Source organism: Aedes albopictus, chromosome 3 (assembly GCF_035046485.1).
Source record: "Aedes albopictus strain Foshan chromosome 3, AalbF5, whole genome shotgun sequence".
Taxonomy (NCBI): domain Eukaryota; kingdom Metazoa; phylum Arthropoda; class Insecta; order Diptera; family Culicidae; genus Aedes; species Aedes albopictus.
This window is the reverse complement of record NC_085138.1, coordinates 234,215,109-234,230,400: the sequence shown is the minus strand read 5'-3', so window position 1 is coordinate 234,230,400 and position 15,292 is coordinate 234,215,109. Positions and strand designations below refer to the sequence as shown.

The 15,292-nt window shown below is 46.2% G+C and overlaps 2 protein-coding genes across 9 annotated transcripts in view; one reads left to right on the top strand and one right to left on the bottom strand.

Moving 5' to 3' along the window:
- LOC109401709 (ras GTPase-activating protein raskol) overlaps nucleotides 1–15,292 on the top strand; it is a 441,723-nt gene that overhangs the window by 153,104 nt on the left and 273,327 nt on the right. The gene's annotated exons all lie outside the window — the stretch shown is intronic.
- LOC109407862 (proton-coupled amino acid transporter-like protein CG1139) lies at nucleotides 10,936–13,134 on the bottom strand. The gene is made up of 7 exons (XM_019681044.3): nucleotides 12,592–13,134; nucleotides 12,473–12,529; nucleotides 12,262–12,412; nucleotides 12,081–12,202; nucleotides 11,689–12,015; nucleotides 11,415–11,627; nucleotides 10,936–11,353 (listed from the first exon to the last, which is right to left on the bottom strand). Exons 1-7 carry the CDS (start codon nucleotides 12,618–12,620, stop codon nucleotides 10,942–10,944), a joined length of 1,311 nt encoding a protein of 436 aa, XP_019536589.3. The 5' UTR covers nucleotides 12,621–13,134; the 3' UTR covers nucleotides 10,936–10,941.

The window sequence follows — 15,292 nt, the reverse complement described above, 5'->3', positions numbered from 1 at the left end:
GAATCGATTGACTTTCATATATTTCTGAACTCATTTCTAGCAACTTTACTATGTATACAGTTGAAAATAAATCATCAGGTCAGGGATTGGCGGCATGCACCGTGCGGTGCGAAAAAAGCGTGTGTTTCACACAATCGCAAGTGCTCGTCTCCCGTTTTGCCGAGAGACAAGAGACGTATGAGTGAGAGCTTTCGTAATTGTGCGAGAGACAATTGCAGCACTAGCTCTACGGAGCAGGGAGTAATGCGCGGTGCTTGGGACTGTGCTTGTCTCCAAACAGAAAAAAACAATTAATAAATTAATTGAAGAGTTTGTGTTTTCGGCAAAGTTGTTAAGCTTGTCAAGGGCTGACAAGTGATGGGTCGTTTGATTCGAAATTTTTCCAATCATGCGTAGTATCAAGCCAAGTGCAAAGCACGGAGACAAGCACCGAGAGAGTGCGTACGACAGAGCGTGAGAGACAGGAGAGCTCCAGCGCGCGGCAAAGTAAGCGAGCAACACACAACCGATTGCGCGTACTCGTCTCCTTCTAGTTTGTTGTGCTGTCTCGTAGCAGAGTGTGCGGCACGCAATGAGTTTTGAGTCGCACCCTATCCCTGCATCAGGTAGTCCTTTATGTGTCAACCAACTGGTTCAATAATGGATCGCTATGGATCATAGTTAATGAAACGCTAGAACTGATAGTTTATTTTCCCTTTTTTTTTTTTTTGTTTAATAATCCAGCGACATAATAAATGTTGCTTATTAAAACTTCCCTTATATGTCGCATGGGGCCCTTATAGCCACTGCTGTAAAGGCGTATGTATTCTGAGGGCGACGGTTTCGATTCCCGGTCGGTCCAGAAACTTTCATAAAGGAAATTTGACTTGCTATGCTTAGGCATAGAGTATTTTCGTGCCTGCCACTCGATATACCTACCTTACCTTACCTTGATATCTTGTTGGCTACAAAGTAACTTTACTCCAACGCTGAGCGTATAGTAGAGCACCATCTTCGTCGGTCTTGGGCGATGTTCCTCCAGTTTCCCCGAACGTGTAGGGATCGTAGATCTTCTTCAACCGCGTGCAGCTAGCGAGTTCGCGGCCGCCCACGAAGTCGCCTACTTCTACCGGGTTCTCTGCTGAATATTGTTTTCGCTATTCTTTCTTCCGACATTCGCGCTACGTGACCAGCCGACTGAAGTCTGCCGTATTTTATACGTTTCACAATATTCGCATCTTCGTACACTTGGTACAACTCGTGATTCATGCGTTTGCGCCACAATCAATTTTCTTGTTTCCCACCGAGAATTGTCCGCAGCACTTTGCGCTCAAAAACTCCAAAAGCTTTTCGGTCTACCTCCTTTAACGTCCACGCTTCGTGACCGTAGAGGGCAACCGGAAGAATCAGCGTCTTATACAGAGCGAATTTTGTTTGCTTTTGCAAGTTACGGGACCTAAGCTGGCTACGCAATCCGTAAAAGGCCCTATTCGCAGCTGCAATACGCCTTTTCACTTCACGGGAAACGTCATTGTCACATGTCACAAGTGTTCCAAGACAAACAAATTCTTCAACAACTTCAAACACTTCCCCATCAATCACTACCTCAGCACTAACACCACTAGGCCTGCTTCTGTCTCTACCCGCTATCATGTACTTCGTCTTGGTAGAGTTAATCGTCAAACCAATCCTCGCTGTCTCTCTCTTCAGAGGAGCATAAGCTTCCTCCACTGCCCTACGGTCGATGCCGATGAGCATGTGCGACCGTGTGATGATAGAGCCATTCCTCTGCACGCCTGACCTCCTAATCGCTCCTTCGAGTGCAATGTTGAACAATAAATTTGAAAGAGCATCCCCCTGCTTCAATCCATCCAAGGTCACAAACGACGTAGACACTTCGTCTGCAATCCGAATACTTGATTTTGATCCATCCAGCGTTGCGCGTATCAGCCTAATTAGTTTCGCCGGAAAACCATGTTCTGACATTATCTGCCAAAGCTCATTTCTTTTCACTGAATCGTACGCTGCTTTAAAATCAATGAACAGATGATGAGTCTGCAAGTTATATTCCCGAAATTTATCTAGGATCATCCGCAGGGTAAACATTTGATCCGTCGTTGATCGGCCCTCACGAAAACCAGCCTGGTATTCGCCGACGAAGGACTCCTCAAGAGGTCGCAGTCTGTTGAACAGGACACGCGACAGTATCTTAATCTTTATAATAATCTGGTGGATTGATTGATGTACCTGCTCGTTTCCGTGCTTAAGAAGTTCGACCGGGATCTCGTCCTTCCCAGCAGCCTTGCTGTTTTTCACCTCCTTAAGGGCCTTTTTAACCTGTTGGTGGTTCCACTGCTTGACTGTCATCCATTATGTTAATCCTGTTCCTGGGTGCTCCTTCGCTGCTACCATTCAACAAATCTTCGAAGTGCTCCTTCCACCTGGCTGCCACCATTGTTTTGTCTGTTAGCAAATTTCCTTCCCGGTCATTGCACATAGCGGGCACTGGCGCAGTCTTGTGCCGCGCGCCATTGACAGTTGCATAAAACCTCCGCATATCGTTCCTGTCCATACTTTCCTGCGCTTCAGCAATAACACTCTCTTCGTGTTGCCGTTTTTTCCTGCGGTGGATTCGTTTCTCTTCTGCTCTTGCAACCCTGTACCGCTCTCTGTTCTGCCGGGTACCGGCCACTAGCATTCGACTTCTGGCGGTATTCTTTTCGTTCGTCACTCGTTGGCAGTCCTCGTCAAACCAACCATTACGTTGGCGTCGCTGAGCGGTACCAATCACCTCTTGCGCTGTTGTTGTCACTGCTTCGTGGATAATTCCCCATAAGCTGTTGACATCTCCAGATCCGTTGGTCTCTCCTATCCTCTCGTCTAGCTTCTGATGGTACTGTGCAGCAACCCCTTCGGCTGACAAGCGCTGGATATTGAAACGCATCGTCCTGTTGTTTCTTAAACTCGTGACGCTGGATAATCGCGCCCGAATTTTTGCGGCTACAAGATAATGATCCGAGTCGATGTTCGGGCCTCTGTAGGACCTCACATCTATGACGTCCGCAAAATGTCGCCTGTCGACCAGCACGTGGTCTATCTGGGAGCAAGTGTCACCACTCGGATGTCGCCAGGTGTGTTTTCGGATATTCTCACGTGCGAAGTAGGTACTGCTGATTGCCATCCCTCTAGCAGCAGCGAATGTCACAAGGCGCAGACCATTATCGTTGGTAACAGAACGAAGGCTTTCCGTTCCAATGACAGGCCGAAAGAAACTTTCTCTGCCGATCTGCGCATTTGCATCTACGATGACTATTTTGACATTTTGTTTTGGGCGCTCTCCGTAGGCCTTATCAAGGCTCTCATAGAACTCATCCTTCATGTCATCGGGTTTGTCGTTCGTTGGCGCATAGATGCTGATCAGGCTGTAGTTGAAGAACTTGCCCTTCATCCTTAACACACAGATTCGGTCGCTTATCGGCTTCCACCGAATAACCTGTTTCATCTGCTTCCCGATCACTATAAAGCCAACTCCGCGTTCTGCCTTATCGCCGCCGCTGTAGAAGATGTGGTACTTGAATGAAGTGTTGGCGATGGGATCCACCGCTCGGAGTTCGCGTTCTCCAGTTTTGGGCCAGCGTATCTCCTGGATAGCGGCCACATTAACGCCGACATTCTGCAGTTCACGAGCCAGGAGCCCAACACGTGCGGGTCCATTCAAAGTTCTCACGTTCCAAGATCCGACTTTCCAATCGTTGTCCTTTATTCGTTGCCGGGTCTGTTGCCGTTGAATCAATCCGTTTACTCTACTATTGCTTTTCTGGGTGTTTGTAGGTTTTCAGCAGGCTACCTTACCGGGGCCGCGCTGCCTACATTGCGTTGAAGGGGCTGCCTTCTTAGGTATAGCTGACGCAATACAGCATTTCATACTCAGCCGCTGGATGCCAGAACAGACGCTGTTTGAGCCGCACCTCCTTGGTGAACAGACGCTCGGGACGTACCTCCTCAATCTAGCTGAAGTCAGCAGGACAACAGTGCCCAGGCTGCACTACCAGCTAAGCACACAACTCTTAGCTGGCGGTCTTTGTCATCGTTTGACCCGTGGAAGCATGAGGTAGGAACTTGTGAGGACCAGAGCTATGTTGGACGCTCTCCTTATCGACTCACCGTTTTGCAGCCCACCCACTCGATATACACATGCAGAATTGTCATTGACAGAGGAAGCTCTCAGTTAGCTCAGGTTTTGTCCCAGTTGAAATTTCAGAACATTTTTGAAATAAGTAGACTTATTCTTGCAATGGGTCAATATTCTCAATTCTTTCAGATTTCTTTAGGTTTCAATCAGGCTTGAGAATATGTAGGAACAAAATTTGGGATGAACCTGCCTACGGCAGAAAATCCCTAAATAAAAAAGAGAAAAAAAATGAGAATATGTACTATTCTTTTATTTGTTTATTGGCACTGAAATTATATCCCAGAACGATGATAGCTATGATAATGATGGTTTTTTTTGCGTAGCTTTTAGAAATTATCTTGATTGACTTTTTTTAGTGTTTGTCGCTGACTCATTGTATATTCCGAAGTGAATTAAGAGGGCTTAATTTCAATTATTCAGCATTACATTACAATTGTAATAAAATTAAATCATCACCTCGCCTCAACACTCGGTTTGTACCTGCAGTCCTCCATCTGGTCTTGTCCGACCTTCTCACAGCATGCCTTGTTCATCATATTCTTCAAATTCAGGTGATCAATCCTACCTTGGTTCGGGATTAGTTTTGTATCTACTCAGCTGGTTGACGGCGAACAGGATATCGGGTCTGGTGTACTGAGCGAGATACATGAGACACCCTACCACTTCCTGATAAGAATTGGTAGCCATTTGTTCGGCTTCTTATTCGGTTTGCGATGACATTCCGTTTGTCAGTTTGACTGCGGTGTTAATCAGAGTTGATGTGAGCTTCGATTCTTGCATCTTGAAACGGGTCAAAATCGATTTAAAGTAGGCGTCTTGATCTAGCGCTATACCATCCTCCGTTCGCGAAATTCGCATCCTCAGGAGTCCAGGGTCGTTTAATTTCGTTTCAATGATACACTTTCATGCAACATTTGAATGAGTCACTTTATCTGTTTGAAACACTATACGAGTCTTTCTTTTCGATTCGGAAAACGTTCTCATTCATTGTACCACTCAGTAGTCTCTCTTCAGGGTGGCGTAGCTTGTGCTTCACTCGGCAGATCAGTAGTGCCTCAATCTTGCGCGTTAGTCTCTCAATGGTTACGGGCGCCGGTTAATTGGATTTAAGCGGTCGAACTTGTGTTCCTTTTTCATAAAACATAATGATCATTCTATTGGCGTGCACCACTATTTGAAAAATTGTTTTAAATAGTGTTTTTAGCACATTGAAATTTTTCAATGACCCACAATTGAAACGAAAATACAAAGTGTTTCACTTCAATTTTCAAACACACTTGTTTCAGTAGCAATAATGAACGACACTGCAACACGTCAGTTATGAAGCATCGCAGCAGTCTCGTCGCATGGGAAACGATTTGCTACAGCTTACGTACATCATGTTTTCCTTTCAAAATTGCACGTCCCTGCTCAGAACCAGTCAAGTCCGAGATCCTTCATGCGAAACATGCTGCTTAGCTTTGGCCTTGATTTTGTCCTTCATGTCTTCGTCGTTGGAAAACAGTATTAGGTTGTCCGCACGAAGACTGCGATATACAAGATCTTGCCGCCGCTGAACTTGTAGTACAAGCACGGGTCGTACCTCGAAGGCTTCAGTCCAAGCTTCTTGAGGGCTGCATCCAATTTCGCGTTCCATACACGACTTGACTGCTTTAGTCCATACAGGGCTTTGTTCAAACGACAGACCATTGACCGCTTACCAGGTTGCTCGAAACACGGGGGTTACTGTATATATATCTCCTCGTCCAGGTCACTGTAGAGAAAAGTGGCAACGACGTCCATCTGGTCGACTAGAAGATTGTGCTTGACAACAAGCGCAAAAAGGTATCGAAGCGAACGGTGACTTTGTTCTCCATGAGCGCTTGGCATTCATCACTCATTGCTGTCTTCCACCGTTCAGAGTCATCAAGCGCCAGTGCATCCTGATGGGTGTAGGGTGTATTTCAGCCTTTGCTGAAATCCTAGCCTCGGAAGTGGACCTTGCGATCCTGCTGAACTGACCCTGGCTCTCGGGTCCGGTGGCATCAGTTTCGTCACGTGAAATAGGCACCTCGCTTCGGGATGCTGTACCCTCGTTGGACTCACGCTGGTTTCTGGGTCCCGGGAGTATGATTTTTTTGTTTCTGAGAAGGAAGGGAACTGGGGAGATCTTTTGTTGAAACTATACAATCTTTGTACTTGCCTGTAAGTATGTGTTCCCGGTCGCTGCGCTTCGACCTAGATGGATATGATTTTTGTCTCAGTGGGAGCACGGGGGTCAAGTTGATCTCAGCATCTTCAACTTCACTCAAGATCGCGTCGTTATCATCGGAGGTTTCATCGTTGACATCGGTGAAGGATTCCTCGTCCTCGTCTTCGCTTGGTACTCCATCCTGGACTTCATTCCGTGATAGGGATACCAGCTCTTCATGCTCCATGAGAATGATTTTCCTGGCCTGACTTCTTCGATGCTTGAACTGGGACAATCTCACCTTTATTGATAAAGTTCCTCTCTCGACTGATTGTAATCATCTTCGATTTTAGGTTGTACAGCCTGTGTCCCTTGGTTTCCTCTCCGAAGTCTGTCAGAACGTATTCTTCAGATTTTGCGTCTCACTTCTTGTGTTTTTGTTTTGGAACGAAGACCATGGAACGAGTTCCGAAAATCCGAACATGGGACAGATCCGGCTTCTTGACAGACCAGGGTGACGTCATGACCTTCGGTTTGAGAACGGTTCAGCAGGTACACGGCAGTAGCAACAGCCTTCGCCCATAATCCGTTCGGCAGTGCCATGTGCAACATGCACCTAGCATGCTCCACGATGGATCTGTTGGCACGCTCCGCCATTCCACATTGCTCCGGGGTATACACATTTGTTGTTTGGCAGACGATTCCGTGTTTCTTCAAGATTGTCGTTCCGCCATTATTGCGTGTAAATCGTGGAAAGTTTTGAAGACCTCAGCTTCCGACCTCGATTTCAAAAAGTACGTCCACATCCTGCGTGACTTGTCGTCCACAAAAACTATATAATAGCTGCTTCCCCCAAGCGATTTGGTCTCCATCGGTACGCAAATTTCAGAATGGACCACGTCCAGTACACCTTCCGCGCAAAATCCTTGCTGGAAATCGGATGTCGATTGTGTTTGCATATTGAACATACCTTGCAATCAGCTATGCTACCTTCAACGATGTTGACACCAGTCAATAGTCCATTGGCCAAGCTGCGCATGCCGTTAACGTTCAGGTGTCCCAACCGGTGGTGGTGCCAGATCTCCAAGCATCCGGCTGATGAACATGCTAAAGCGCTTGATTTTCCTTGCTTCCGTTGCTCAATTTTGAACAGTTCGGTTCGATGGCTTCCAGTAGCGATCACATCGCCGTCCCGGTCAATCACCTTGCACCCATCGTTGTTGAAGATGACGATGTGGCCCTTCTTTACGGTCTGATTGACCGATAGTAGATTCGCAAACAGATCCGGCAGTAGCTGCACATCATTCTAACATTTTGTTGGAATAACGTCAAATAAACTTCTATACAACCAAAACTTGCGTTGTCGTAACTAATATATAACATGTGTGTTGCTTGGGCAGATGAGCCCGTCGCAGTGATCTTCACACTACCTCCGTTTGCTGCTGTTACGGTACCACTTGAAGGTTTGATGTTCTCCAGTATACTGCTGTTGCGCGTCATACATGATACAGACAAGACATGATCAACAATAGTACGCCACAATACTCGGTTTGTGGCTGCCGCTCTCCATCCTCGGTCGCGCCCAATTCTCGCCAGGTCACGTTCCACCTGGTCCGCCCATCGTGCTCTCATATGCACGCTTGAAAAGTACCAGTTTTCATCTGGCATCGATCCCAACGTTGACTGCTCGGCACAGAATGCGCTGTCCTTTTTCGAGCTGCGGCATTCCTTCGCTATATGGCCGTACTTCAGGTACTTAACCACTAGGCTATCTGGAGGATCTCCAGATAGCTTAGTAGTTAAGGCTATGGATCGCCAATCCGCAGACGGCAGGTTAGATTCCCGTTCTTGTCGGGACAATTTTGTCGACTCCCTGGGCATAGTGTATCATTGTGCTTGCCTCACAATATACAAATTCATGCAATGGCAGGCAAAGGAAGCCCTTCAATTAATAACTGTGGAAGTGCTCAAAGAACGCTAACTTGAAGCGAGGCAGGCCAAGTCTCGGTGGGGACGTAGAGCCATAAAGAAGAAGAAGGAGAAGATGGCCGTACTTTGCACATTTCCGGCACTTCGGCCCCTTGGGAGGATATGACTTCTTCACTTGCTTACCGAAAATTCCGCTTCGCTTCTTTGCTGCAAATGCCGAAACACTTGAAGCCATTGTCTGGACCTCTTAAAAGAAGTTTCGTTTTTATGATATCTCCAGTGATGGGTATGCCCGAGTTTTCCAAAGCCATAATCATTGGACGGTACTGGTCGGGCAGACCAGCCAGCAGCAACGTTCCGATCCACTCTTCCGTAATCGTAAATCCGATCTCGTTGAGTTAATGAGCAGTCGAGATAATCTGTTTCACGTAATCGCCCATAGATTCGCACGATGTAAGGTCCGTCTTGATCAATTTGTGGAGGAGCCCGACTCGCCTGTTCAGTCCCGAATCCTCGAAGCCCCTCTCCAGCTTCAGCCAAACTTCTGTCGCCGACATCCTTTCCTTGACGTGAACATAATTGATGGGATCAAGAAGTAGGATGATCTTCGCTCTTGCCTTGCGATCCTTGTCTACGTTCACGGCTTCGTAGGTTCCGTTGTACATCATCTTCGGCTTCACAACGCACCAGAGATCTTCGAGTTCCAGGAAAGTCTGTACAGTGAATTTCCAGGTTGCCCAGCTATATCTTCCGGTTAGACGTTAGATTCCAGGAAGGCTTACTACCTGCAACGCTTGAGGATCCGGCTGTTGCGGAATTCTTCTTGATTATCTTGATCGGCACACGGTAAAATCAAAAATGTTTTGGGCAACGGCCCATTACCTATTAGTGTATCAGAAGGCCGGCTCCAGAGGCACGTTATCATCCATTTGGGACATTTGTGCGTGGCCGTGGCGTGGCCGATGCTTCAAAATGCTTTCCAAAGTGATCGAACCAGCGTTTCAACTGGTCAGCCGAGTCGGTCAATAACTGTCCAGAAGAGTTTTTCACGGGCATCGTAGCATTTATCTTAGTCGCACTAAGGCGAGCTGAAACATCGTAGAGGAGCTAGGGAGTCAGCCCACGCTCTTTTGTCCTGTCTACATGAGCATTTCACTTCCTTTCCGAGAGCCGAATAGCGCTGTCGGGCTACGGCTTGGGTTCCTCGTGTTTTCGCTCACTCTGTTGCGATTTTGGCGTTCATTCGCTCTTCTGTCGTTCTCCAGGTATTATCTGTGTTCCACTGCTTTCTCCGGGAGCGTAGTTCATCAAAATTATTCTCATCTGTAGCGATGAAGGCACTCTTGATCTCCAATGATCTTCTATGCTTCCACTTTCCGGAATATCCACAGCACGATTTTCTTACTCCTTGACGAAGGACCTGTTCACCGCAGCGTCAGTGGTGGGTCTGCCACTTTAGGTATAACTTTCGGTGGACGAGCATTTCATAATCAGTCGCTAGATGCCAGAACAGACGCTGTTTGTGCCGCACCTCCTTGGTGAACAGACGCTCGGGACGTACCTCTTCAATCTAGCTGAAGTAAAAAGACAATAGTGCCCAGGCTATACTACCAACTAAACACAGAACTCTAAGCTGGCGGTCTTTTTCATCGTTTAACCCGTAGAAACATGAGGTAGGAACTTGTGATGACCAGAGCAATGTTGGATGCTCTCCTTATCGACTCACCGTTTTGCAGTCCAAATAACGTTTAATAACGTTTGCAATTTAGGTCGCAAAGAGTTCATGCTGTATGCCTGTTGTCACACAATAATCGTACAACAGCACTGTAAATCGAATCCACCTAAATTGAATACCCGTGGGCAGAACAACACCCAACCTAGTTTAGCGCATGCTCTGTTTCTTCACACGTATTCACACCTGAGATGTCAACCAGCCTGCAATGTATCAATTTGAGCGAGTCCCGTCTCCCAAGTGTAGACGTGTTCATTTAGTATTTATTGCTTGACGATACTGCTCATATTGACAAGTTTTGCTTCCCACAACAATAAAACAGTGGTAATAGAATAAACGGAGTAAAAAAGATAACATGAACCCTATTCTCCGATGCTTTCAAACGGTTGTCGTTGGGGGCTGTCCATAAACCACGTGGTCATTTTTTTGGGACTTTTCAACCAACCCCCCCCCCCCGCGTGGTCATTAGTCCACACAAAATTTTTTATTTCTCCATACAAAATGGTTATTGGCCGAAACCCCCCCCCCTAATGACCACGTGGTTTATGGACAGCCCCTTGTAAACCGGTCTTCATGGTTGCACGCTTAAGGAGGATGGCAGTAAGCGATATGGTAAACTGAAACCAGCAGCATTGGTTTTGAGTTTTGTCAAAAGCCACCCACTTTATTTTATTGGAGCGGTGGTGTCGAACATTGAATTCCTTATGCTAATTCATGTAGGTATGCAATGAGGTTATACGACGACAACCGGATAACTGAATGGGATCGATAGTTCATTGCGCACACTGTATAAACGACTTTTTGATTGAAAGGTGGATCAAGCGTTACTCTGTTCTCGCATGATTTGTACTTGTTTCGGAACTATTGTGTATACATTTTATCTATTCGAGTTTTTATATGTTTTTTTACTATTGTCTGATAATATTAAAGGTTACATTATCACCGATATATTTCAACAATGTCCAGTATCCCAAAGTACGTCCCCACAGTAAGCACGAAAAGTCCAAACAAAATCAACGCTCCATCTTTTACCAACCTCCATCGGCACCAGCCGAAGTCATTCGGCCATCGGTAAAGTACATCCACAGTAACCGGCAGCAGCACCGAGAGCACAGCTGTCCCAAATGATCCCAACAGTCCAATGAACGACTCAACCTTGGGTGCAACCAGGGCAAACCCTACCATCGAGACGGCCAACGCGGTCCGGATGCTGATTTGCGCCAAGTTGTGCCACTTCAGGGCGATCTTCGCTTCCAACCGGGGCCAGATAATCTCCATGGGGATGTACAGGGTGAATCCCAGGGAAACGAGAATGCCAATGGCGGACAGGAGTCGCGTCGTTTCAGCCCAACTGCAAAATCGTTGATGAAAAAATCGTCTTGGGTTGTAGTTTGTTCGAGACATTCACTCACCCGTTGTCATTTGGTAGATTCAAAGTAACCGATCCTTTGGTAGCTTCTCCGTATTGGGCATAGCCGAAGAATCCGGTTACCCCGTAGAGTACCGTGAGAATACCAAGACCACTTTGCATCACTCCGAGAGGTCTAAGGAAATCTTGAGGGTGTTTCATTTTGTTTTCAATCGGGAGAACCGTCTTGATGCCAGCGATTGCGAAGAGCACCGTGCTGTGGATGTTCAAGGTGTGTGATCAATACTAGTTCTCAGTTTTCATGATCATAAGGTTACCTGACAAATGAGGGAAAAGTCGTCCATTGAGGCCACATGTTCCGGTCAGCAAGCGATATCGGTTCGCTAAAGATGAAATACAACGAAACTCCCACCGAGGCGATGATGAGCATATTGGCTACGGCCGTAAATGGGACAAGCTGTTTCAGTTCCCGAACTTGCATAATAACTACGATGGGAATCAGAAGTAGTAGGATGTATATTCGAGTATCCCAACCTAATCCGTTCAGATTGTAAATCACGCCTTGCATCGATTCTGCTATAAAGACGATGTACAAGCAGATGGATAGGATGCTGTCTATCACCAACATCCAGTCAATGAATACTCTGCAAAGAATTCAAAAAATGATCAGCAAACCTTTTCAAGTACGATTCAAGAGGACCCATCTTACGATACATATTTAGCCAACGGTTTGATTCCTGGTGGTCCTGTATCAAATGCTTTGTGAGCTGTCGCTGCATAGTCTAGTACAGGTGTACGAGTTTTCTTACACAGTTTCTGTGATGTACCAACCTTCAAAAACAGTGAATTCAGTTTCAAAACGTTCATTTAAGAATCTACCGGCAACATACCAACAAATGTACACAATGAGCATAAATAATGCATATTACTATGGACCCTATCGTACCGAATAACAGACCACCATTTTTGAACGCCAGTGGCATGGCCATGATGCCCGTTCCCAAGGATCCTTTCACCAGATGAATGAAGCTTCCGATGGTTCTAAAACATCCACGATTGTTTTATGTTTTATTAATCCATCTTATACGCAAAGCTACTCACGTGTTTGGTTTTTTAGTATTCCTATGAGCAAATGGGTCGTAATCCTCTGCATCCTTTCTAAAAAAATATCAGAATGTTTCCAATTCATCACAATCAATTCAAACGCATCATCCACCAACCTTTCCAGGCTTTCCACCGAAGATGACATCGTTTCTCGTCTCAAAATAACCCGACCGCGATGATAACCGTTCGAAGACAACCGCTCCACTTGAGGTATCAACACAAACTAGTACCCGTATTACCGGTCGGTAATCGCGCGTATACCTTTCCCACAATCACTGGGCGCCAACGGCGGAGGTTGACACGATTTCTGCACAACCAAAGACCCAGTACCTAGTGTGCGGTTCGTTGATAGCGATGGTTTTTCGGGGCTCGTTTTGCGGCGATCGTTTTGCTATGCATAAATAATCAGCAGTTGCGTCACGGGCCACGCAGACTAAGTCTTGATGACCAAAACATTGAAGCTATTCATGGCGGATAGATTGGGCGGATGCAACCGGTCAGACGTCTGTTGTGGGTTAAAATCGTGTTGTTTAGGAATTGATGATGATTCGTGACTGACAATCTACATTATGGCAAATTTAGATAAGGATGATAGGGTCATCGTTTCCACTTTGGCTCTCCTAGAGATTTTGTATGGCTGAAACATAAGTATTAAAATTGTTTTTTAATCTATCTGCTTTTTTCAATGCTAGCAAAGAGCACGGTCACAAGCTGCAAAATATTGTAGTGATTATTTTTAGTTCATCGAATGAGATACATCCTCTTATTAGATGTGTTCGCAGAAGATACTAGGTTCACAATCTCTAGCCCACTGGTTTCTTCTATCTAATAACCTACGTATAGACCAGTAAGCTTGTTAAACGAAACCAGTAGTCATTATCATATAACCTCATTTTCTCTCTTTTCCTTACCTTCGCGGAACGCCCATTATGGATGACTCCGCGAAGGAGGGTGGGGGCGTACATGAGTTCTCTCTATTGGTGAGCGTTCACCAGCTAACGCGTTATGTTGTCCTCTTTCTCCAGGTAGGTTAGGTCCTGGCTAGTACCATAGACTACCCGTTGGACTCGAGCTTCCAGATGGGGATGAGGAAGCCAACTCAACTTTCTGTTGGTTGGTCCGCCATTTTCTCTGTAGTTTTAATACGATTCGGGAGACCGCAGAAGTAACGGAATCCCACTTGTCCGCCCCGTGCACATCCTTTCAACAATGTTGTCAGGTGTGATATCTCTACTGCATACCTCCTGCATACTTGACCTTTGCTCCACGAAGCGTGAGCATTCGAAGAGCACAGGCTCCGCGGTCCCGTCACAGTTTGCGCATTCTGGACATGCGGCGGAGCCTGCATGTCCGAATCTGTGCAAATACCACCTATAGCTCCCATGGCCTGACAAAAATGTGTCAAGTGAAAGTTCACCTCGCTATGGGGCTTGCTCGTCCATTTAAACGTGCTCGGTATGAACCTGTGTCCATCAACCCATGCTGGAGGAATCCAATTCCACTGACACTTCAACACAGACGATGTTCTGGCAATCCGTCTCACGCCTGTTATGTCGCGTCGCTCGAAGCACTCTTCGTCCTCTGCTACCACTAGTGCTACAGGCATCATGCTTGCTACCACACATAGCACCGGACGTCTCCACTAGACATAAATATTTTGCCTTTTTCCGGACATGACACAGAAATGTTCTCCCGCCGTTTGCAAGAAGAGCAGCGCTGTTGAACATGTATGTTACATTTTCTCTTTCTGGCAGCCAAATGGAAAGACATTGCTGTCTAGTGGAGACGTGGGGTAAGATACATTAGCCTGTGGGTACTCTCGAGTCGCTATACGTTTCGGTTGACTACTAGCACGTTCGATCATGCAGCGGTGCCATACCGTATCATGGAGACTAGCTTACACTTGCTCGAGACTATACGCCGCGTTCCATACTACCGGGCCTAGGATGGACCCCTGAGGTACCCCCGCGGTGATGTTGTAGTTTCTCTTAACTTCCTCGGTGTTGTAGATTAGCAGAGTAGCTCTCCAGTATTCGGCATAGAGATGGGCGAACCGTTCGCGAACGGTTCCGAAGAACTAGTTCTAAGGAAAGAATGATTGAACGGTCGTTCATTTTAAAAGAACGGTAGTTCTCCGTTCTCTAAAAAACAAGAAAATTAACGTCCTACAAAACTTTTTATTCAGTTTTTCCAATGAACGAGTATTGGGTTCTGATAGAGCGAATGTTGCAATTATTTTGTAAAATAGTGCTTCGATGACATATGCAGCCGGTCGAAAGACAGCAGTTGATAAATAATGTGTCAATGTACAGTATGGCAAATTCTATATATTTTTGCGGAGTTGGATTTGCTTTGACTGCTGCTGGCCACATATCACGTAAATAGTACTGCAACGTATTAACGTCAAACTTCGGTTCACAAAACAATCTTAAAAACTACTGAACGGAAGAACGGTTCAAAAGAACTAGTTCTTTCTGAGGAACTGTTCAGTTGAGAATGGTTCCCTTTAAAAAACTGTTTTGCCCATCTCTAATTCGGCATAAGCTAACCGGAACTCCTAGGTGGTGTATGGCGCACTCGATGACGGCCCAGCTGACGGTGCTGAACGCATTCTTTACGTTCAGCGTGACGACCACGTAATAGCGGAAGTCCGTTTCGCTTCCTTTGGAACGCTATCTCGGCCGTTTTGGTTACAGCCCTAATAGCGTCCACCGTCAATTGACCTTTCCGGAAGCCGAACTGATTATCCGAGAGACCAGAGTCATCGGGTTTCTCGGTATAGACCTTCAGGCTCGGTGTCCAGAAGGCAGATATGTA

Excerpts from the sequence above, each read along its gene's own strand:
- LOC109407862 (XM_019681044.3), bottom strand. The coding sequence starts at position 12,620 with ATGTCATCTTCGGTGGAAAGCCTGGAAAG. Across the intron at positions 12,530-12,591 it reads TCGGTGGAAAGCCTGGAAAG|AAAGGATGCAGAGGATTACG; the intron begins GTTGGTGGATGA and ends ATATTTTTTTAG. Across the intron at positions 11,354-11,414 it reads AATCTACCAAATGACAACGG|TTGGGCTGAAACGACGCGAC; the intron begins GTGAGTGAATGT and ends ACGATTTTGCAG.